The sequence below is a fragment of the Carassius gibelio genome, chromosome A25, assembly GCF_023724105.1.
Source record: "Carassius gibelio isolate Cgi1373 ecotype wild population from Czech Republic chromosome A25, carGib1.2-hapl.c, whole genome shotgun sequence".
Lineage (NCBI taxonomy): Eukaryota > Metazoa > Chordata > Actinopteri > Cypriniformes > Cyprinidae > Carassius > Carassius gibelio.
Genome location: NC_068395.1, coordinates 18,103,633 through 18,129,530, shown reverse-complemented (window position 1 = coordinate 18,129,530; position 25,898 = coordinate 18,103,633). Strand labels below are relative to the sequence as shown.

Sequence of the window (25,898 nt, the reverse complement as noted above, 5' to 3'; positions counted from 1 at the left end):
AATGGAAGATTTGAAATAGGCCTATAATTTGCCAGTACACTAGGATCTAGTTTTGGTTTCTTAATAAGAGGCTTGATAACCGCCAGCTTGAATGGTTTTGGGATGTGTCCTAAAAATAACGACGAGTTTATGATATTGAGAAGCGGTTCTTCGCCTACAGGTAACAGCTCTTTCAGTAATTTAGTGGGTACAGGATCTAATAAACATGTTGTTGGTTTAGATACAGTGATACGTTTATTTAGCTCTTCCTGTCCTATGGTTGTAAAGCACTGCAGTTTATCTTTGGGTGCGATGGATGAAACTGAAGTGTTAGATGCTGTAGAATCTACATTCGCTATTGTATTTCTAATGTTATCTATTTTATCAGTGAAGAAATTCATAAAGTCATTACTATTTAACGTTGGTGGAATATTTGAATCAGGTGGCGTCTGGTAATTTGTTAACTTAGCCACTGTGCTAAATAAAAACCTTGGATTGTTTTGGTTATTTTCAATGAGTTTGTGTATATGCTCTGCCCTAGCAGTTTTTAGAGCCTGTCTATAGCTGGACATACTGTTTTTCCATGCAATTCTAAAAACTTCTAAGTTAGTTTTTCTCCATTTGCGTTCAAGACTACGAGTTACTTTCTTGAGAGAGTGAGTATTACTGTTATACCATGGTACAGTACGTTTTTCTCTAACGTTTTTCAATTTGATTGGGGCAACAGCTTCTAATGTATTAGAGAAAATAGTGCCCATGTTGTCAGTAATTTCGTCTAATTCATGTGTATTTTTGGGTACAAATAGCAGTTGAGATAGATCAGGCAGGTTATTTGTGAATCTTTCTTAGGTGGCTGAAACAATAGTTCTGCCCAGACGGTATCGCTGCGACATATAGTTAATATCAGTTATACGCAGCATGCACGATACAAGGAAATGGTCTGTAATATCATCACTTTGAGGTACAATATCTATAGCAGTAAGATCGATTCCATGCGATATAATTAAATCTAGTGTATGATTAAAACGATGAGTGGGCCCGGTGACATTTTGCTTGACTCCAAAGGAGTTTATTAGGTCAGTAAACGCAAGTCCTAATGTATCATTTGCATTATCAACGTGAATATTAAAATCTCCCATGATTAGCGCCTTATGAACTGTAACTAGAAGGTCTGAGAGGAAATCTGCAAATTCTTTTAGGAATTCTGTATACTGCCCTGTATACTTGACTGAATTCTGAATTCTGTATACTTGTGTTACATTTTAAATATCTGGGAGTTACTCTTGATTCACAGTTGTCTTTTAAGAAACATATAAAGCAGGTTTGTATTACTGTTAAAATTTAATTTGAGAAATTTTAGACACATTCGTAATCAGTTATCTCTAGATGCTGCCAAATTGTATATGCACTCAATGATTTTCTCACATTTTACATACTGCATCACAAGTTGGTCACAAACCAGAAAAACAATACTTGCTCCACTACAAACGCTATATAAACAAACTCTCAAAGTATTACATAAAAAGCCATCAGGTTATCACTACTGCAATATCATCCAAAAGCACAAACTCTTGACTTTTGACAATTTTATGTGCTTTACCAATGTTTGTTTAGTTTACAGAGTAATTAATAATCTGGCTGCACCCCATTAAAGGAGTTCATATTATTGCTCTCAGATAGTCGGAGAACTACCAGGGCAAACAGTAGAGGTCGCTGTGCCGTATAGCACAGACGTACTGAGTTTGGCAGATCAGGCTTCTCTATTAGTACTGTAATTCAGTCCCAAATGTGTCACGGTTCGTGAATGCACCGTCTCCAGCTGTATTCATGTATGTCATATTGATTGTTTCATGTGGGTGTTGCAGGTGCTACTCATTCCAACTGCCTATTTAACGCCCTGTCTTTCATCTCCTGTTTGTCAGATCATTGTTTGTAGGTTCGAGTCTGATGTCTGATTTGTGTGTTCCTGCCTTGCTTTGTCTCCTGTCTGGTTTCTGTTGGACCTTTACCTTCATGCACTGATTATTATCACCGCACTTGGATTTACCACCACCGTCATCATCATCAGCGCACTCAACTCTTCTACTCACCAGTCTGTGCTGCCATCGTGGTTCCTGCGTCATTCTCTGACCTTCCATCATCTCATCTATTCTAATAAACTCTGTTTACTTGCTTTTGTCTCCTGTCTTCCATACTCGAGTGTCACAGAACGATCTGACCAACATGGAGGCAGCGAGTACTCAACCATCTGTTCTGGAGGAATTTCTCAGCGCTAGTGTTCGAAGGATGAACTCCCAGGAGAGGAGTCTTAACGACACTGGTCGCGCGGTTCAAGCCCTTGTGACGCATGTGTCCGAGCTCACCCAACAATTCCATCTTCTTCGAAGATGTGCCACCCACACCGCCTGTTCTCCCTATACCACCAGTGACCGCCTCCAAGCCAGAACCAAGCCTCTCTATCCCCTCTCTATCCTGGAGACATACTCGGGTGAGCCTAACTACTGTAGAGCATTTCTAACCCATTGTGACATGCACTTTTCCCTTCAGCCCAGAACATTTTCTAACGAAAGAGCCAAGGTGGCCTTCGTATTGACGCTGCTCTCTGGGAGGGCGGCACTATGGGGGACAGCAGTGTGGGAGAACCAGGACCCATGCTGCACCTCGTTTCAGGTGCTCTCCGCCGAGATGAGGCGGGTCTTTGATTGGGCCGTCGCAGAACAGGAGGCGACCATGAGGCTGGCGGAGTTACGCCAGTACGAGAGATCCGTCCTCAGACTTTTCTATCGAGTTCCGGACCCTGGCGGCAGAGTGCCATTGGAAACGAGGAGGCGCAGTGGGACATGTTCCTGCATGGGCTGGCTGACGGCGTCCAGAGGGAGATCTACGCCCTGGATCTTCCCCCATCCCTCAGTGGACTTATTGAGCTGGCGTTACGGGTCGATGCACGTCTGACACAGACGGAGAGGAGGGGTCTACTCAGCACCCCATCCAGGGGACCGGCAGATGTACGATTCAGTGGCGGGGACGCGGCCAGCCCCGTCTACGATCACGAGCCCATGCAGGTAGGGCGAGCTCGGCTTTCCCGGGAGGAGAAGGAGAGGCGGAGGTCCTGCACCACATCACGGTTCACGCCCTCACTGGACAGCAACTCCCTATCATCTCATACATTACTGAAGACATCACACTCATCACATCTGGCAATCACTCTGAAACCATTTCCTTCCACATACTCGACTCTCCCCTGGCACCCATTGTCCTTGGGCATCCTTGGCTCCTCCTCCATAACCCCAAGATAGACTGGTCCTCTAATTCCATTTTGTCCTGGTGTAAAAAGTTTCATGAGTCTTGTTAAGTGTCTGCCTGTCCGTCTGTGTCTGTGTCTGAGTTACAGGAGGAGGCGGTGGATTTGTCTAACGTGCCCGCTGAGTACCTCCACCTGAAGGAAGTGTTCAGTAAGTCTCATGCTGCTTCTCTTCCTCCGCATCGTCCTTACGACTGTGCCATAGATTTACTGTCAGGTAAGTCTCCGCCTAAGGGAAAACTTTATTCACTTTCTGTTCCAGAGAGGGAGGCTATGGAGAAATATATTTCTGATTCTCTAGCTTCCAAATTCATCCGCCCTTCCTCTTCTCCTGCGGGGGCGGGGTTCTTTTTTGTGGGAAAGAAGGATGGATCACTGCGACCTTGCATTGATTACCGAGGACTGAACAACATCACGGTTAAGAATACTTATCCTTTGCCGTTGATGTCTTCAGCCTTCGAGAGGTTGCAGGGAGCATCAATTTTCACAAAACTGGACTTACGCAATGCATATCATTTGGTTCGGATCAGGGAGGGGGATGAATGGAAGACCACTTTTAACACCCCTAGAGGGCAATATTTGAATATTTGGTTATGCCCTTCGGGGTCTCCAACTCCCCAGCGGTCTTCCAGGCACTCGTCAACAACGTCATTGGAGGAATGGCGACACTGGTTAGAAGGATCGGGGGTTCCTTTTATAGTATGGACTGACAACAAGAATTTAGAGTACATTAGCACCGCCAAAAGGTTGAACTCCAGGCAGGCTCGATGGGCAGTTTTTTTCAGACGTTTTGACTTTACTATTTCGTACCGCCCGGGTTCCAAAAATATCAAACCCGATTCTTTGTCATGTATTTTTGACCATTCCGAACGCCCGTCTACTCCCGAGTGTATTTTTCCTGAGACATTAGTGGTCTCCACTCTCACATGGGAGATCGAATCGAAGGTCAGAACGGCCTTAGAAGGGGTAACGCCTCCGCCCAGGTGCCCTGCAAACCGTTTATTTGTGCCGGAGGGATTAAGGTCTAACGTTATCCAGTGGGGATTGTTGTTTGTAGGTTCGTGTCTGATGCCTGATTCGTGTGTTCCTGCCTTGCTTTGTCTCCTGTCTGGTTTCTGTTGGACCTTTACCTTCACGCACGGATTATTATCACCGCACTTGGATTTACCACCACCGTCATCATCATCAGCGCACTCAACTCTTCTACTCACCAGTCTGTGCTGCCATTGTGGTTCCTGCGTCATTCTCCGACCTTCCATCATCTCATCTATTCTAATAAACTCTGTTTACTTGCTTTTGTCTCCTGTCTTCCATACTCGAGTGTCACAAAATGAGATTAGAGACATCAGTTCATTTACATGTTTTAAATATAAAATAAAATTATGGCTGAAATCGATACAATCATGTACCCATTAATCATAAATTCAAAAAACTCATTTTCTGTGGTATCCTAATATTGTATTGTTGTGTCTATTAATATTGCATTTTATTTTGTTCTGTTGTTTTGTTTTATTGGGTTTTTAAGAATGTGAAACTTTGTTGTCTGAAAGGGTACTTGCGTGATGACGTTTTATGGTATATTTATATGTTATTGTTAATCGTATGTTATATCATCCTGCCCAGGGACTACAGATGAAGTTTAGCTTGTAGCTAATTCTGGTATGGCTGATTGCCATGCACTGTCCTTGTTAAATAAACAAACAAATAAAATAAATAAATAAAACACAAATAATTTTTATATATTTTTTTATATTTAGATTTTCATTGTCTGGCTATCTGGGACTTCAGTATGGAGTTAAAGGTTAAGATTATAATGTTTTCGCTAGTATTCTATCACATTGTGAGTTTATATTAGCACCTTTTGTTGTTTTCTCGTGGTAACTGATAGAGCGTTTGGACACGGAAGCGATGCTACGTGACGTCAGACTTAACAAGTGAATAGCCATTGTAATGTTGCCAGTGCTGGTTAATCTCATTTTGATTCTTGTGTGTTGACAGAACAAGAGAAGAGAAGAGAAGAGAAGAGAGGTTTAACACAACTTTATTAATTACAATTTTCCTTCAATATATCATTACTATCAGAATAAATCCCCATTCATGACATCTTGCCTTCATTTTTTTGTCAAATGTTAAAACCAAACCATGCTTACAACAGTTTCTTTTTTAAAAAATTAAGAACAAGCTGTTCTTCATAAATACAACATAAAATTTCCTTTACACACCAATTTTCTCTGAAAGTTATTAAATCTCCCACCAAAACATAGTAAGAAAATTCAATTTTCAATCTATTTGCAATTAAACCCTTCAACATTATTACTGGGTGCAAACCACCAATACCAATTGTTTATTTTTCCTAGTCTTCCAAATGGACAGTTTTGCTGTGCCTAAAACATAGTTTAAGAGACCAAAGATGATCTTTTTGACATTCTATATTTTATGCCCCCTACAAAAACACATTCTGAAAAGGTTTCACCAAAACCTCTAAACCATTCCGTCAAAACTTTAAAAAGCTCATCCAATCGTTTACAATTTAAAAACAGATGTTCCACAGTTTCTTCATCACCACAAAACTCACACTCCCCTCTAACTGCTGGATTCAGGTGAGACACATATCTGTTCGTAGCTATTGCCCCGTTAATAAGCCTCCACTGCAAATCCCCAGTCCGCCTCTCTATTGGAGACTTATACAGGGACCTCCACTGATCTCTCAAGGGAAAGTTAGGCCCAAAAATCCTTATCCATTTCAATGGCTGCCGCTCTTTCAGTGCCTCTTTATGAACAGTCTTAACACATAGGTTATATAAAACCTTTTTAGACATTTAACCAACTGTCCATGTCTCAAAAATTCCAGAGCCCTCTATGGATGGATGTTCTTCCAACACACTGGTGTCACAAGTTGACAAAATAAGCAGTTTCTGAGGTGGAACATCAGTCTGTTCATTCAGATCCTCTCTTTGTACAAGTTCTCTATAATGTCCTGGCAAAAAAGAACGTATTTCCTCCAAAAACCGGATAGCCAGGCGTCGTGATCGCAGACCCGTGGAAAGCATTATCTCCTCCGCAGTCTTCCATCCCTCCGAAGCGATCAAATCTTTTAATTTTGTACAGTTTGTCTCAGCATGTTCTCTTGTACACTCTTTGAAGACAATAGTATTCCATGATCTACTGGATTATGGAACAGTGGCTCCTCCAACACCCAGTATTTCGGGATTTCAAATACTCTTTTAATCTTGAAAGTTTTTGCCCATGCTTCCAACACAGATTTATAAAAAGATATGATCTCTGATAAGTCCATCTCTTGAATTTTTATCCAAAAAAGATGCAGATCATAATTCAAACCTTCTATTCTTCGCAAGATTGCACCAGCAGTACGAGTCCAGACCAAGTCTTTCCTACACAAAAGTTTTTGAGCTGAAAGCAATCTGAATGCTTGAATTCTGCACTTGATATCTATCAATCCCTGTCCTCCTTCACAGGGAGGCAAATAGAGTTGTGCAGCACGAATCCAGTGTTTGCGGTCCCAGAAAAAATCCACGAATCTCTTTTGAATGGAAGTCACCAAATCTTCTGGTGGTTCAACCACCATTAACTTGTGCCATAGTGTGGACGCAGCCAAATTATTTATGACCAAAACTCTCCCTTTATAAGACATGTGTGGTAATAGCCATCGCCACATAGATAATCGGGCCACCACCTTCTCCAGCATTCCCTCCCAATTTTTTCCTTGAAACTTAGAAGAACCTAAAAAAAACACCCAAAGCTTAAAAACCTTCCCTCCCCCATTTTAACCCTCCCGGTAAATCTGGAAGCCTTTGATTAAGCCATTGACCTATTGCATATCCTTCGCACTTCCTCCAATTAACTTTTGCAGTAGATGCCTTTTCATATACCTCTAGACTTTTTGTAAGATTGGTGACATCATCCTGTCCATTTATAAAAACAGTAACATCGTCTGCATAAGCAGACAATACAATTTTATTACAATTAAAATCATTCGGTATTGAAAAACCTTTAAGATCTCTTCTAATTCGTCTTAAAAGTGGTTCGATTGCAATGCTATATAATTGGCCAGAGAGTGGACATCCTTGCCTAATTCCCCTTTTTACAGGGACTGACGCACTCAACCCACCTCCCACTTTCATTAGAAAAGAAACATCTCGATATAACAATTTTACCCAAGAAATAAACTTTTCACCAAAACCAAAATTACTCAAAGCACTAAAAAGATATCCATGGTCGACCCTATCAAAGGCTTTTTCTTGGTCTATAGACAAAAACCCCATATTAATATTCTCTTTAAAACTCAGATCAACAACATCTCTTAAAAGAAAAAGATTATCCATTATAGACCGTTCAGGTACACAATACGTCTGATCACTATGAATAATTGTGTCCAAGTTTTTTTTCAGCCTATTCGCTAAACATTTTGCCAGCATTTTATAATCTGTACATAAAAGTGAAACGGGTCTCCAGTTCTTCAAAAATCCTAAATCCCCTTTTTTAGGTAACAATGACAATACTGCTCTTCGGCAGCTACTTGGAAGACAGCCATTTTGAAAACACTCTTTTGTTACTTCATAAAAATCTTGACCCAAAACTTTCCAGAAATGATGATAAAAGTCTGTAGTTATCCCGTCAATACCCGGCGAACGTCCCACTGAAAGTTGTTCAACTGCATCTGTGAGCTCTTGTAAAGTAATGTCACTGTCCAGATTTTCTCTCTGTTTTGATTGCAACTTAGGAAGATTTTGGCAGATGTCCACAACACTCTCCTCATCACATTGTTCAGCATTAAAAAGACCAGAGTAAAAACCAACAGCAAGTTTTCTCAGTTCATCTGGATTGTCCGTAATTGTCCCATCTGAATATTTTAGATAAAGCATAGGATTATGCTCCACCACATTTCTCTCCAGTTTAAAAAAATAGGCACTGGGAGCATCCATATCTTTAACAAACAAAAACGTGACCTTATTAAAGCATTTTTAACTTGCTCTTGTAAGAGATGTTTCAATTCTAACTTATTCTTACTTAATTCATTACTTTTACTAATCCTTTCTTCATTAACCATCATCATCTTTTCCATTTCTTCCATTTCAGATTGCAATTTCTGCACAGTATCTCTAATTTTAAGTGATACTTGAGACTGATAACTTTGACAGAAAATTTTAATATGCACCTTCCCAACCTCCCACCACTGACTTATAGTTTCATAATTATTTTTCTGTAACCTCCAATTTTCCCAAAGGTGAGTAAAGCTCTCACAAAATAACCTATTATATAGTAATTTTTTATTAAAGTGCCAATAATACTGTGATCTAAATGTTGTTTTTTTTATTTATATCTATAGTTATCATATGATGGTCTGAAAAACCACTAGGAAAAATGGCAGCATCCATCACTCTACTATTAAAAAACGTACTCATATAAAATCTATCTAATCTAGCCCCTTTAACTTCATTATTATATACTTTAATCCATGTATACTGTTTTATCCCTTTATTCCTATTTCTCCATACATCATTTAAATCATGCTCTTGAATCACTTTAGACAGCACTACACCTGATTGAAAATGTGGTTCCTCACTATTCCTATCAAAATTAAAATTTTCAGTGCAATTCCAGTCTCCCGCCATCACTATGCAAACACTTTTATCATATTTTGAGATGTAACTTTTTATCTTTAAGAATAACTCAATCCGCTCTGACCCAACATTCGGTGGAAAGACATTGATAAATACAAATTGTATTCTTTCAACCTCTGCATGAACAAATAACACCCTTCCAGCTACTACTTCTTCAATTTTGAAAATTTCAACAGCTAAAAACTTTGAAAACAGAATAGCAACTCCAGCACTTGTGCTAGACCCATGACTGAGTGCATATTTTCCCTCCCACCATAAACCCCAATCTATCTCATTAGACCTATCAGAATGAGTCTCCTGTAACATAACAATATCTATTTTCCTAATTTTCATAAATTCTGATAGTATAGCTCTTTTATTTTGATCTCTCACTCCATTTATATTAAAAGAGCCTATTCTCATATGCCCCATATTCATAAAAGAGGAAGAGACAGCAAAAAGCAGAAAAATCCAGGACAGGAAAAACACCCAGTGCATCAAAGTCATTTTACTAATTTGTTGAAGATGGATCGGGCGACAGTCGTAGCCGAGACCCCCGACGACCCGATCTCTGGACACGGAATCTGGCTTTAGGGACGTGGAATGTCACCTCGTTGGCGGGGAAGGAGCCTGAGATTGTGCGGGAGGTCGAGAGGTACCGACTAGAGATAGTCGGGCTCACCTCAACGCACAGCTTGGGCTCTGGAACCACACTTCTTGAGAGAGGCTGGACTCTCTACCACTCTGGAGTTGCCCATGGTGAGAGGCGGAGGGCTGGAGTGGGTTTGCTAATAGCCCCCCAGCTCAGCCGCCATGTGTTGGAGTTTACCCCGGTGAACGAGAGGGTCGCTTCCCTGCGCCTTCGAGTCAGGGATAGGTCTCTCACTGTCGTTTGTGCCTACGGGCCGAACGGCAGTGTGGACTACCCGGCCTTCTTGGAGTCTCTGGGAGGGGTGCTGGAAAGTGCTCCGACTGGAGACTCCGTCGTTCTACTGGGGGACTTCAACGCTCACTTGGGCAGTGACAGTGACACCTGGAGGGGCGTGATTGGGAGGAACGGCCCCCCTGACCTGAACCCGAGCGGTGTTCTGTTATTGGATTTCTGTGCTAACCACGGTTTGTCCATAACGAACACCATGTTCAAGCATAAGGGTGTCCATCAGTGCACGTGGCACCAGGACACCCTTGGCCGGAGGTCGATGATCAACTTTGTGGTCGTGTCATCAGACCTTCGGCCATATGTCTTGGACACTCGGGTGAAGAGAGGGGCGGAGCTGTCAACTGATCACCACCTGGTGGTGAGTTGGATCCGATGGCGGGGGAGGAAGCTGGACAGACTCGGCAGACCCAAACGTACTGTGAGGGTCTGTTGGGAACGTTTGGCCGAGCCCCCTGTCAGAGAGATTTTCAACTCCCACCTCCGGCAGAGCTTCGACCGGATCCCGAGGGAGTCTGGAGATATTGAGTCCGAGTGGACCATGTTCTCCACCTCCATTGTCACTGCGGCTGCTCGGAGCTGTGGCCGTGAGGTCTCCGGTGCCTGTCGAGGCGGCAATCCCCGAACCCGGTGGTGGACACCGGAAGTAAGGGATGCTGTCAAGCTGAAGAAGGAGTCCTATCGGGCCTGGATGGCTTGTGGGACTCCGGAGGCAGCTGACAGGTACCGGCAGGCCAAGCGGACTGCAGCCCGGGTAGTCGTGGAGGCAAAAACTCGGGCCTGGGAGGAGTTCGGTGAGGCCATGGAGAAGGACTATCGGTTGGCCTCGAAGAGATTCTGGCAAACTGTTCGACGCCTCAGGAGGGGGAAGCAGTGCCCTACCAACACTGTTTACAGTAGAGATGGGCACCTGTTGACCTCAACTGGGGATATCGTCGGGCGGTGGAAGGAATACTTCGAGGATCTTCTCAATCCCACCGACTTGTGTTCCGTTGAGGAAGCAGTGGCTGGGGACTCGGAGGGGCACTCGTCCATCACCCGGGCTGAAGTCATCGAGGTAGTTAAAAAGCTCCTCGGTGGCAAGGCACCGGGGGTGGACGAGATCCGCCCCGAGTACCTCAAGTCTCTGGATGTTGTGGGGCTGTCTTGGCTGGCACGCCTCTGCAACATCGCATGGCGGTTGGGGACAGTACCTCTGGACTGGCAGACCGGGGTGGTGGTCCCTCTTTTCAAGAAGGGGGACCGGAGAGTGTGTTCCAACTATAGGGGGATCACACTTCTCAGCCTCCCTGGGAAAGTCTATGCCAGGGTACTGGAGAGGAGAATTCGGCCGATAGTGGAACCTCGGATCCAGGAGGAACAGTGTGGTTTTCGTCCCGGTCGTGGAACACTGGACCAGCTCTATACCCTTTCCAGGGTGCTGGAGGGTTCATGGGAGTTTGCCCAACCAGTCCACATGTGTTTTGTGGACTTGGAGAAGGCATTCGACCGTGTTCCTCGCGACATCCTGTGGAGGGTGCTCCGGGAGTATGGGGTCGGCGGCTCCCTACTTAGGGCTGTTCGGTCCCTGTACGACCGGAGCAAGAGCTTGGTTCGCATTGCCGGCAGTAAGTCAGACCTTTTCCTGGTGCATGTTGGACTCCGGCAGGGCTGCCCTTTGTCACCGGTTCTGTTCATAATTTTTATGGACAGAATTTCTAGGCGCAGCCAAGGGCCGGAGAGTGTCCGGTTTGGGGACCATACGATTTCGTCGCTGCTTTTTGCAGATGATGTTGTCGTGTTGGCATCCTCAGACCAGGACCTTCAGTGTGCATTGGGACGGTTTGCAGCCGAGTGTGAATCGGCTGGGATGAGAATCAGCACCTCCAAGTCCGAGGCCATGGTTCTCAGTCGGAAAAGGGTGGATTGCCCACTTCAGGTTGGTGGAGAGTTCCTGCCTCAAGTGGAGGAGTTTAGGTATCTTGGAGTCTTGTTCACGAGTGAGGGAAGGATGGAACGTGAGATTGACAGACGGATCGGTGCAGCTTCTGCAGTAATGCGGTCGCTGTACCGGTCTGTCGTGGTGAAGAAGGAGCTGAGCTGTAAGGCAAAGCTCTCGATTTACCGGTCAATCTACGTTCCTACTCTCACCTATGGTCATGAGCTGTGGGTCATGACCGAAAGGACAAGATCCCGGATACAGGCGGCCGAAATGAGCTTTCTCCGTCGGGTGGCTGGGCGCTCCCTTAGAGATAAGGTGAGAAGCTCGGTCACTCGGGAGGAGCTCAGAGTAGAGCCGTTGCTCCTCCACATCGAGAGGAGCCAGCTGAGGTGGCTCGGGCATCTATTTCGGATGCCTCCTGGAAGCCTTCCCAGGGAGGTGTTCCAGGCACGTCTCACCGGGAGGAGGCCCCGGGGAAGACCTAGGACACGCTGGAGGGACTGGGCTGGCCTGGGAACGCCTCGGGGTCCCCCCGGAAGAGCTGGAAGAAGTGGCTAGGGAGAGGGAAGTCTGGGCGTCTCTGCTTAGACTGTTGCCCCCGCGACCCGGCCCCGGATAAGCGGAAGATGATGGATGGATGGATGGATGTTGAAGATGGACCTTTACGCTTTCTTAATTTTGTAAGCAGTTTCCTCAATCTAAATCTCTTTTTTTCATTCAGTTCGTCCAACCCAACAGTACGCTGTAATTTAACCACAGATTTCACAAATTTCTCAATATCTGGGAAAAAGTCACTAATTTCTACTGCTCTTCCGAATGTCTCATCCAGAAAATAATTTATCTCTTGTAGAGAATAAAAATTACCCTCTTCCATTTGAGAACATGCTTCTGAAAAACCTGACATTTGTGAGTATGTATCCTCATCCCTCATATCTGCCTTATTTTCATCCTCTAGTAGACCTTCTACAGTACATTCCATTTTCTGATTAAACATTCCAGCCTCGCTAGTGCTCGCAGTCGCAAGACTCAAAAAATTCTCATCCATATCATTGTGTACAACTATAAACTGACTTTCATCTTGTACTGCATTTTCCTGAACCACAATTCCTTCATTATCACTCTCATGTACTTCAGCTACAGCCTGTTCGGTTACCGTTTCCGTTCATTCTATTTGACTATTGTCTCCAGTCGGCTCATTTACATCAGATACTACATTATCAACGTTATCCTCCTCATTCATGTTCACTTGAACTCTATGAGGACAAGCAGTTCGTTTGTGGCCTACGTCACCACACTCAAAGCACTTTAAACCAGCTGTAAAAGTATAAATCATAAATGACTAACCTTCTTCCATGACCCAAAACGATATGTCCAGCGTTGGCTCTTTTAAAAACATGAAGACTTGTTGTCGAAATGACATCACATGTTTCAGTTCCGAACTTTTACAACCCAGTGATATGATTTTTAACGGGCTCGCGATTCTTCCAAACCTAACGAGTTCTCTCTCAATAACGTCATCGGGAATAAACGGCGGCACATTCGGAATAATCATCTTAGTCGTTAACGTAGCCAAAGGGAGGATTGGACAGAAACCTCCATTAATCACAACGCCACTCTCAATAAGTTTCGCAACAAGTCGCTCCTCTTTAAGAAAAACAACAACCGCTTTGTTCATCCTAGAAGCATAAGATATGTTTTCGCAACCGATTTGTTCTCCCACTGCTAATAGCACACTTTTCACCGTAACTCCATGTTCCGGCACCACACCCTCCACCATTCTCCTACATCTCGCGAGAAGAGAAGAGAAGAGAAGAGAAGATACAAGGCATTACTTTAACACATATGCTGTACCTAGAAGTATTTGTATCAGAGTTAAGTGGTAACCTTTCCCCTTTGTGGGAATCCAGTAGTTGACTCTGATTGGACAAGGGGGAAAACTGGGTTTCTTCTTGATCTGTCAATGGGGTGAAAAATTTATTGGACCTGGCAACCCTAGCTTCAACAACTGTTTCGCTTTCATTTAACACCAGACGGAAAGACAGGTTCGTGTTTAGACGGACAAAAAACAAGCTATTTGACAAATTTATAGTTTTATACTTCTTTTTTCATAGTTCAGGGATCTGTTACAAAGGCTTGCTTAAAAATAATGTGAGCTGGTAGAAGTATATACAGATCCAACACTGCTGTACATGACAACAATGCATTTTTGTTTGGTTTATGTCTTGTAAAATAATGTTAATGTTCAGCAGCAGTAACAACATTTAGAAACTATAGCAAAGACAAAAATAAAGAAATAAAGAAATAAAATAAAAATAAATTGTAAGAAAACAGGACAATGGAAGACTGTACCTCTGTATCCAGTAAGTTTTCAAATCCTCTTTTTGTGTACTTTCCGTTTGCTTACAATTAACTGTTTTTTTAAACAAATTCATGAAAGAAGAATATTCAAATACATAACTTTTTTTTTTTTAGATACAAGACTATCTTAGATAAGAATATTAATGATTGGGGGTCGAGAGTTGGGGGGGAAAGAAGCAAGTGGAAAAAGTTCAGCAGGAAACATAATTTTGGGGAGAATTGCTTTTGATATTAGTAGAAGAACTGCACAATCTGTTCAAGCTACAGGAGACGTGCACGGAAGACATCTGACTGTGGTTGACACACCAGGCTGGTGGTGGCATTATAATATAGAAAATACTCCACAGTTTGATAGACTGGAAATTCTAAGAAGCCCAACCTTATGTCCTCCTGGACCTCACGCCTTCCTTCTGGTCATACCTGTTGATTTAGCATTTCCAAATATCTATAGAATTACTCTGGAACAACAAATTAAGTTTTTGTCTAATGAAGTCTGGAAACACATTATTGTGTTGTTCACTTCTACTGAACCATGTGATGAGAGCTCTTTGAAAAACAAGGTCAGAAAATGGCCAGATCTCCAACAGCTATTAGGGAGGTGTCACAACAGATACCACATTCTTAATATTAACAACCAGAGTGACAACACTCAAGTGATCACACTGCTGGAAAAGATCGAGAAAATGGTGGCACAAAACAAGGACCAATGTCTTAAAATCAGCCAAAGCATATCTGCATTGATTCAGAAAGAAAAAACAACACAGGAAAGAGACAAACAAAAAATACTCATTGAAGGAAAACAAACGACTAAACTTCAAGCGGACAACAGAGGTAAAAAAATAAATAAATTGCATTGTAATTATAGCTAACACTTTTTATGAAGCCCATATTGATAATAAATTATAAGGGTATTCTTAGGTCATTATAATGAATGTATAATGCATTATAAAAAGCCTTATAATATGTTGAATCATCTCTTAAATAATAACAACATAAATTATAATACATCGTTATACTTATGCGTTTGTGTTTATAAAATGTAAGAGTTTATGTATATAATACACAATTAATACCATATTAAATCCATTTCATTTATCAGAATCAGAATCAGAAGAGAAGACAATCAGAATCAGAATCATTTTTATAAATGAAATGTACTAAATCCACTTCATTTATAATGAAATATCTCATATCGTGACATTGTTTATATAAGATCTGCACAATATCTTGTGAGTGGTTAGGAGTCGTGTGGTTTTTGAGTGTTTCCTGTGAGGTTAATGCTAATTTAATAATGCTGTGAACTAGTTTAAGATTAGTTGTAATGCTTTCAAATGTTTTTGTAGTAACACTTTAAACATTCTGCTAACAGTAAGTAACTTTGCAACTACATGTCAATTAGCAGTTAGTAGAGTATTAGTAGACTGTCTCCTTAATATCTTCTAACACTTTCTTTGTCAACTTACACTAACCCTAAACCTACCCTAACAGTCTACTCTGAGAGTGAGTAGACATATTGTTGCAAATTAATGAGAATTAGTTGACATGTAGTTACAAAGTTACTTATAGTTAGTAGAATGTCTAAAATGGACTATTGAAATAAAGTGTAACCATTTTTTTTTTGTTTTTTTTTTTGATATTACATTACATTTTATTTTTATGGTCCCCTTAGGCTGATGATACATGGGGCAACTGTTGAGCAATGTTGCCGCCAACAGGCAACCAGATGAGACACCTGGCCCACGATTGATCCATTGACTATAAGCAACTTTGTAACTACATTCAAACTAACTCTCATTTAGAGTATTGTATATAGATTTAACTTAAGGTAAGGGTTGGTAGAATAAACTGACGTACTTGCAAAATTGCTAATAGTCAGTAGAATGTCTTGTTGGGGCACCACCAAAATGAAGTGTTAGCAGATATTTAGCAGATATACTACTAATAATTCAATGACTGCTAGTTGTAGTAGTAGCAAAGAAATGTATTAACAGTTGTCCAAATCGTACCATCAAAATAACCATATATTACAATTAAAATAGTTCAAAACAATTGTGTACGCATTCATCTGATCTGAAAACTTATTTTATGGCTGTTTGAGGAAAATTCATTATTATTATTATTATAAGCTGTCTTTGTCTGCTTAAGTAAAGTGAAGTTACTTAAAGCAAACTTTAAAATACTTTTGGTAGCACTTTATTTTACAGTCCTGTTCCTCATGTACATACTATGTACTTATTATAATTATAACAATAACTATGTAATAACTAGGTACTAACCCTGAACCTACCCCTAAACCTAACCCTACCCCATGTAGTTACCTTGTATTACCAGAATTTTCTTAGATAAATACACTGTAAGTACACTATAAGTACATGTTAGTACACGTACTGTAAAATAAAGTGCAACCATACTTTTTATAAATAATAAGACCACATAATAAAGCCTTTTTATAAAGAAGACTTTGTATTTGTCATTTTACAGTAAAAACACTAATTAGATGTACTGTACAAAATGATTGGGCAGATCTTATACAATGGCAAGATATGAAAATTATAATACAACTATGGGAAATATAATCCATTGTAACTTAAGTGAATGCAACATGTTCACTGTGTGTTGACAATCATCATACTTTTAAAAGCGATAACCACAAATAAAAAAGATATTAAAATTCCTCTTGATTATTTATGAGATGATAAAAACATATTATACGTTTTTTTATATAGTGCATTATTCAGTGATTTTAATGCCTTAAGAATACCTTTATAATGTATTATAAATGTGGGCTTCAAAGAACGTGTTACTGAATTGTCTATTATAGAAGTTAAGACTCAATGTGCTGTATATAAAAAATATAATGTATATTTACTGTTGATAATGTGATGCTATAATCTTAAATATGGTCCTTATTTAGTTGTGCAACAACATCTGTCTGATATAAGGACTGTGATAGTTGGAGCTTCTTGGGCTGCAAGAAGTTCTGCAGGCAACATCATTCTGGGGGAAGAAGCTTTTGAAGTTGATGATTCAAGAACAACAGTGCGCTGTGCCATTGGTCGTGCTAAAGTACATGGCCGACAGCTAACAGTGGTCGACACTCCAGGCTGGTACTATAACAGTCCTCTTGAAAACACATCAGAGATGGACAAACTTGAAATTAGAAGTAGTGTGTATCTATGCCCTTCTGGACCACATGCTATTTTGTTAACTGTTCCCGTTGCCACAGCTTTTAACAAGTCTTACCAAACTGCTGTGGAGGAACATATGAGACTTTTTGGGGAAAATGTCTGGAATCATACAATTGTGCTGTTCACTCGAGGAGACTGGCTTGGCAATACAACCATTGAGGAACGTATGAAGACAGAAGAAGGACGCATTGAGTGGCTGATGGAAAAATGTGGAAACAGATATCATGTTTTAAATTGTAAACAGCACAATAACAACACACAAGTTGTGGAACTCCTTGAAAAAATTGAAAAAAATGGTGATGGAGAACAGTGGTTGTTATTATGTTCCAGAACTAATGAGTGATCCAGTCACTGAGCTTGAAAAGAAGATCAAAATCGCAAGTACTAACAAGTTGAATGTGAGCAAACAAAGACAAATCCTTAAAGAGTTGCTTAAAGGTACTGTATGTGCACAGATTGCTACTTTGTAATGTGTGTGAAATTGCAAGTATATATATATATATATATATATATATATTAGGGCTGTCAAATGATTAAAAATTTTAATCAAATTAATCAGAATTTTCAGTGGATTAATCATGATTAATCACTATTTGCAATTACACCTGAATCCTAACCATTTTTTTTTTCCTGAAATGCATACCAAAAGATAAATAACAGGACACAGATACATAATTTTCATGTATTGATTCATCAATATGTGGTTCTTTTTTTTCTGAATTTCAAAAGTTAAACTTTTACTTAGATCAAATTTACCTGAGCACTATATCAAACCATGCCATTTAGCTACAGATAGTGTAAGAGTTTTAGGTGAACCAGTAGTTAAATATAGCCACATATCTATGAAATTATGCATAGAGAAACTCGAAAGAATGAACTCAGAAACACAAACATGCGCCACCATCACATAAGCAGCACTCTGGGCACTCTTGTTTTTTGGAGGTGTTCATTTGCTCTGCCACAATACTTTAGGATCGATATTTTCACGTTCTGAAGGCTTCAAGTGCCAGTAAAACCAAGTAAAAATGCATATGCATTTCCAAACAGCTGTAATTTTCGCTGAATTGCATGTAGGCGTTCTGAGCATGTGCAGTGTGAAACACAGGACGCTATAACAGGAAGAAGCTCCAGCGTATCAGCTACCAAAGTCGTCTCTGTTTATCAAGCTTGGCATGAATGTATTTGAGAGTAAATGGGGTAAAACCTTAAGCTTCTTCTGTGTTTTCGTCGTGGCGCTCGCCGCTGTTTTTTACTATCTTGAGAATTCAGAGATCGACGAGACTTTCCTGACCTGAATAATTTGTCACACTGCATTCACTGCATGCGTGAAATGCGTTAAAAAATTTGACGTAATTGACGACAAACAACTAATTAACGTTGTTAACGCGCTATTTTTGACAGCCCTAATATACAGTATTGTTCAAAATAATAGCAGTACAATGTGACTAACCAGAATAATCAAGGTTTTTAGTATATTTTTTATTGCTACGTGGCAAACAAGTTACCAGTAGGTTCAGTAGATTGTCAGAAAACAAACAAGACCCAGCATTCATGATATGCACGCTCTTAAGGCTGTGCAATTGGGCAATTAGTTGAAAGGGGTGTGTTCAAAAAAATAGCAGTGTCTACCTTTGACTGTACAAACTCAAAACTATTTTGTACAAACATTTTTTTTTCTGGGATTTAGCAATCCTGTGAATCACTAAACTAATATTTAGTTGTATGACCACAGTTTTTTAAAACTGCTTGACATCTGTGTGGCATGGAGTCAACCAACTTGTGGCACCTCTCAGCTGTTATTCCACTCCATGATTCTTTAACAACATTCCACAATTCATTCACATTTCTTGGTTTTGCTTCAGAAACAGCATTTTTGATATCACCCCACAAGTTCTCAATTGGATTAAGGTCTGGAGATTGGGCTGGCCACTCCATAACATTAATTTTGTTGGTTTGGAACCAAGACTTTGCCCGTTTACTAGTGTGTTTTGGGTCATTGTCTTGTTGAAACAACCATTTCAAGGGCATGTCCTCTTCAGCATAGGGCAACATGACCTCTTCAAGTATTTTAACATATGCAAACTGATCCATGATCCCTGGTATGCGATAAATAGGCCCAACACCATAGTAGGAGAAACATGCCCATATCATGATGCTTGCACCTCCATGCTTCACTGTCTTCACGGTGTACTGTGGCTTGAATTCAGAGTTTGGGGGTCGTCTCACAAACTGCCTGTGGCCCTTGGACCCAAAAAGAACAATTTTACTCTCATCAGTCCACAAAATGTTCCTCCATTTCTCTTTAGGCCAGTTGATGTGTTCTTTGGCAAATTGTAACCTCTTCTGCACATGCCTTTTTTTTAACAGAGGGACTTTGCGGGGGATTCTTGAAAATAGATTAGCTTCACACAGACGTCTTCTAACTGTCACAGTACTTACAGGTAACTCCAGACTGTCTTTGATCATCCTGGAGGTGATCATTGGCTGAGCCTTTGCCATTCTGGTTATTCTTCTATCCATTTTGATGGTTGTCTTCCGTTTTCTTCCACGTCTCTCTGGTTTTGCTCTCCATTTTAAGGCATTGGAGATCATTTTAGCTGAACAGCCTATCATTTTTTGCACCTCTTTATAGGTTTTCCCCTCTCTAATCAACTTTTTAATCAAAGTACGCTGTTCTTCTGAACAATGTCTTGAACGACCCATTTTCCTCAGCTTTCAAATGCATGTTCAACAAGTGTTGGCTTCATCCTTAAATAGGGGCCACCTGATTCACACCTGTTTCTTCACAAAATTGATGACCTCAGTGATTGAATGCCACACTGCTATTTTTTGAACACACCCCTTTCAACTAATTCAACTAATTGCCCAATTGCACAGCCTTAAGAGCGTGCATATCATGAATGCTGGGTCTCATTTGTTTTCTGAGAATCTACTGAACCTACTGGTAACTTGTTTGCCACGTAGCAATAAAAAAATATACGAAAAACCTTGATTATTCTGGTTAGTCACATTGTACTGCTATTATTTTGAACAATACTGTAGTTAATATCAGTTATACGCAGCATGCACGATACAATGAAATGGTCTGTAATATCATCACTTTGAGGTACAATATCTATAGCAGTAAGATCGATTCCATGCGATATAATTAAATCTAGTATATGATTAAAACGATGAGTGGGCCCGGTGACATTTTGCTTGACTCCAAAAGAGTTTATTAGGTCAGTAAACGCAAGTCCTAATGTATCATTTGTATTATCAACGTGAATATTAAAATCTCCCATGATTAGCGCCTTATCAACTGTAACTAGAAGGCCTGAGAGGAAATCTGCAAATTCTTTTAGGAATTCTGTATACGGCCCTGGTGGTCTATACAAAGTAGCCAGAGCAAGAGATACATTAGATTTCTTTTGCATGTCTGACAGAGTAACATTTAGCAGAAGTATTTCAAAAGAGTTAAACCTGTATCCTGTTTTCTGGGTAACATTGAGAATATCACTATATATTGTTGACCAGTCTGACAGGGCTCATGCTTATAACAGTAGTTTGGTGGAGTAGACTCATTTAGACCAAAATAATCATTTGGTTTTAGCCAGGTTTCAGTCAAGAAGAGTACATCAAAACTATTATCTGTGATCATTTCATTTACAATAACTGCTTTTGGTGCGAGTGATCTAATATTTATGAGCCCAAACTTTAAAATTGTTTTTGTTCATTTACTTTACATTTTTCTGGTTTAATTACGATAAGATTTTTTCTAGATCGTACATTATATTTATATTTTGACCTCACTATTCGAGGAACAGAAACAGTCTTAATAGTTTTTACAGCGCAAGTACTTTTATCATTTAAGCGGGTGGAACAAAACTCATCATAATAGTTATTTGAGAATTGTCTTACTAGTCACATGGAGCGAAGTGTCCTGGAGATGTTGTCAGAAAGCAGCTCTGCTCCGACTCTGCTGGGGTGAAATCCATCAGCGCGAAACAGTCTAGGACGCTCCCAGAAAAGATTCCAGTTATTAACAAATAGCAGTTTCTGTTCTTTAAACCATGACAACAACCATTCATTTAAAGCAAAAAGTCTACTGAACCTTTCGTGTCCTCGTCGATACGTGGGCAGTGGTTCTGACACGACGATCGTCGCCGCGGGCGTCGTGCTGCGAACCGTCTCGATCAGGCTTCTGAAGTCCCTCTTCAGCGTCTCCGTCTGCCGCAGCGTGGTGTCGTTAACCCCGGCGTGAAGCACGACCGCTCTGGGGCTCTCGCCGTCCTTCAGGATCGCGGGTATCTGCGCAGAAACATCGAGAACACGAGCACCAGGCAAACAATGAGTGTGCACTTTACCTTTGGCTAACGTAGCACTTACGTGTCGGACGATGGAGTCTCCGATGATCACAGCGTCGCATCCTGTCTCGCGGAGGGGAGCGAAGCGGTTCTGGATGGAGAGCTCGAAGGCAGGAGGGGGAGAAGTCGTCGCACGGGACCCAGCTCGCGTCCTCTGCTGTGGATGCACCCAGGGTCCGTGGTGTCCCGGCGTCGCAGTGAAGGACATCTGGGAAGATCGTGTCCTGGGTGCACCGGGCCTGCGCAGAGTATTATACTCACTCTCTCAAGAAAGTAACTCGTAGTCTTGAACGCAAATGGAGAAAAACTAACTTAGAAGTTTTTAGAATTGCATGGAAAAACAGTATGTCCAGCTATAGACAGGCTCTAAAAACTGCTAGGGCAGAGCATATCCACAAACTCATAGAAAATAACCAAAACAATCCAAGGTTTTTATTTAGCACAGTGGCTAAGTTAACAAATTACCAGACGCCACCTGATTCAAATATTCCACCAACGTTAAATAGTAATGACTTAATTAATTTCTTCACTGATAAAATAGATAACATTAGAAATACAATAGCGAATGTAGATTCTACAGCGTCTAACACTTCAGTTTCATCCATCGCACCCAAAGATAAAGAGCAGTGCTTTACAACCATAGGACAGGAAGAGCTAAATAAACTTATCACTGTATCTAAACCAACATCATGTTTATTAGATCCTGTACCCACTAAATTACTGAAAGAGCTGTTACCTGTAGCCGAAGAACCGCTTCTCAATATCATTAACTCGTCGTTATCTTTAGGTCACGTCCCAAAACCATTCAAGCTGGCGGTTATCAAGCCTCTTATTAAGAAACCAAAACTAGATCCTAGTGAACTGGCAAATTATAGGCCTATTTCAAATCTTCCATTTATGTCTAAAATTTTGTTGTGTCTGCTCAATTGAGCTCCTTCCTGCATAAAAATGATCTGTATGAAGAATTTCAGTCAGGTTTCAGGCCCCACCATAGCACAGAAGCTACCATTTTGTTTACTTAAATGGGGTGTCATCTCATTTATTACCAGTAAAATATGGAGTGCCACAAGGATCCGTCCTAGGTCCCCTTCTATTTTCAATATACATGTTGCCCCTTGGCAGTGGTGGACGAAGTACACAAATCAAGTACTTGAATAAAAGTACAGATACATATGGTAAAATATTACTCCAGTAAAAGTAAAAGTACTCCTTTTTCAATTTTACTCAAGTGAAAGTACAAAAGTACTCAATTTTTTATGTACTTAAGTAAAAAAGTACTGCAAGATAAATGTTTGCAATTTTATATAGGCTACTTAATTAAATTTTATATTAGCACATTTTTATAATCCTACTGCTCAAAATACCTGGGATTTTTTCCAAAATAACCACTATATGGAGTCAAGATATTTTTGTTGTTGATATGGACTACGCTGATGAGAGTAATGTTCACTGTGAAGCTTACACTGTGATGTACCTGAGAGAAAACAGAGATGACCATCTGATTTTCACCAGTAAGAACAAAGTATTTTAAAGTTAGTTGTTTTACAGAACATCAAAGTTACAGTACAGACCAAAAGTTTGGACACACCTTCTCATTCAAAGAGTTTTCTTTATTTTCATGACTATGAGAATTGTAGAGTCACACTGAAGGCATCAAGGGCTATTTGAGCAAGAAGGAGAGTGATGGGGTGCTGCTCCAGATGACCTGGCCTCCACAGTCACCGGACCTGAACCCAATCCAGATGGTTTAGGGGTGAGCTGGACCGCAGACAGAAGGCAAAAGGGCCAACAAGTGCTAAGCATCTCTCGGGGAGCTCCTTCAAGACTGTTGGAAGAGCATTTCAGGTGACTACCTCTTGAAGCTCATCAAGAGAATGCCAAGAGTGTGCAAAGCAGTAATCAAAGCAAAAGGTGGCTACTTTGAAGAACCTACAATATGACATGTTTTCAGTTGTTTCACACTTTTTTGTTATGTATATAATTCCATATATAATTCCACATGTGTTAATTCATAGTTTTGATGCCTTCAGTGTGAATCTACTATTTTCATAGTCATGAAAATAAAGAAAACTCTTTGAATAAGAAGGTGTGTCCAAACTTTTGGTCTGTACTGTATATATGACATGATAATAAGGCCTGAAGTTAGGAAGAACATTTTAAGGAAAAAAATAATAAAACAAATTTCATAATGATTTTTTCCTTCTCAAATCTTGTCTGTGGTTTAAAAACACCCCTAGCCAAACGGGGTGCATCTCTTCCCACTGATAATTACTGTAGTTACCATGTTCTGAACATCACATCATTTATTTTTTAACCAGATGTAATCTATATATATATATATATATATATATATATATATATATATATATATATATATATATATATTATATATATATATATATATATATATATATATATATGTGGCTGAATAAAAATATTTGGACATTATAAAAATTACATCAACTTAGCACCAACAAGCTTGTTAGCTAGACAGTTAGCATCAGCTAACAATATTTACTTATTTTCAGTACGATGAACATTCATGTCTGTCTACTCGTCTAGTTAATCCAAACAATATGTATAACGTTACTGTCGATAAACAATATAAAAACAGACGTAACATAGGACATTTCAATAAAACTGTTAACATTACGGCAGCGGTGAATTTGAACGTGCATGAGGTATTGTTTTTAATCTGTGTAAATTTAAGGTTTTTTTTTTTTTTTTTTTTTTTTTTTTTTTTACGTACAATTGATGTGTCTGCATCGTCTGCACTCGAGCATTTTAGTGGGCTTAAATAGATCACTCTTTACAACGGATTTAGTTCCCAAACAACTGACAGTTTTGACCTAAATATGATTTTCAGTTACAATAATTAATCCAAAATTTCGACATAACTTACTTTTAGCAACATCAGACGCACGCGCGCTCACAAGATCTCCCGGTTCTTACTTTTGGTGACTCGCACTAAACGGTTCATTTGAATCAGTGAGTGGTCGACTCCAGAACAGCTGCAATCGGATCATTCTAATTCGTAAACGAATCGTTTGGTGCGATTCGCGATCCGATTTAAAAGTTTATTTTGAAAAGACTCAGTTCGTTCATGATGAATCAGACACCGCTTCTGCGTGTCGGAGCACGTGATATTATAGGGAGTAACGATATGTTTTATGAAATGTAGTGAAGTAAAAAGTACGATTTTATGCTTTGGAATGTAGTGAAGTAAAAGTAAAAGTTGCTCAAAATAAAACTACTCCAGTAAAGTACAGATACTTGAAAAATGTACTTAAATACAGTAACGAAGTAAAGCTACTCCGTTACTGTCCACCACTGCCCCTTGGTAATATTATTAGAGAATACGGAATTAGCTTCCACTGTTATGCTGATGATACTCAGCTATATATCTCAACGAGACCAGATGAAACTTCTAAATTATCTAAGCTAACAGAGTGTGTTAAAAATGTAAAAGATTTCCAATTAAATTCAGATAAGTCAGAGATATTAATTATTGGACCAAAAAACACTACACAGAATCTTGTAGATTACAATTTGCAACTAGACGGATGTACTGTTACTTCCTCTACAGTCAAAAATCTGGGTGTTATATTAGACAGCAATTTGTCTTTTGAAAATCATATTTCCAATGTTACAAAAACTGCATTCTTCCATCTTAGAAACATTGCCAAGCTACGAAACATGTTATCTGTTTCTGATGCAGAAAAGCTAGTTCATGCATTCATGACCTCTAGACTGGACTATTGTAATGCTCTTCTAGGAGGTTGTCCTGCTTCGTCAATAAACAAGCTACAGGTCGTCCAAAATACAGCAGCTAGAGTCCTTACCAGGTCAAGAAAATATGATCATATTACCCCAATTTTACAGTCTCTGCACTGGCTACCTATTAAGTTCCGTATCAGTTACAAATTATCATTGCTTACCTATAAGGCCCTAAATGGTTTAGCTCCTGCGTACCTAACTAGCCTTCCACCACGCTACAACCCATCACGCTCCCTAAGGTCACGAAACGCTGGACTTTTGGTAGTTCCTAGGATAGCGAAGTCCACTAAAGGAGGTAGAGCTTTCTCACATTTGGCTCCCAAACTCTGGAATAGCCTTCCTGATAATGTTTGGGGTTCAGACACACTCTCTCTGTTTAAATCTAGATTGAAAACACATCTCTTTCGTCAAGCATTCGAATAATGTATCTTTTGAATTGTGAGTGTAGTTGCATCTGATCTAATGTGCAT

General features: G+C 40.3%; 1 protein-coding gene across 1 annotated transcript; it reads left to right on the top strand.

Moving 5' to 3' along the window:
- The first annotated feature begins 14,658 nt into the window (after positions 1-14,658).
- LOC127947409 (GTPase IMAP family member 7-like) lies at positions 14,659-17,702 on the top strand. The gene is made up of 2 exons (XM_052544518.1): positions 14,659-14,948; positions 17,032-17,702. The coding sequence occupies exons 1-2, from the start codon at positions 14,801-14,803 to the stop codon at positions 17,646-17,648; spliced, it is 765 nt and encodes a 254-aa protein (XP_052400478.1). The 5' UTR covers positions 14,659-14,800; the 3' UTR covers positions 17,649-17,702.
- The last annotated feature ends 8,196 nt before the right edge of the window (positions 17,703-25,898 follow it).

What these genes read in the sequence shown, in the direction of transcription:
- LOC127947409 (XM_052544518.1), top strand. Translation starts at nt 14,801, where the DNA reads ATGGTGGCACAAAACAAGGACCAATGTCTTAAAATCAGCCAAAGCATA. An exon ending in ACTTCAAGCGGACAACAGAG is followed by an intron (nt 14,949 to 17,031) that starts GTAAAAAAATAA and finishes GTCCTTATTTAG; the next exon opens with TTGTGCAACAACATCTGTCT.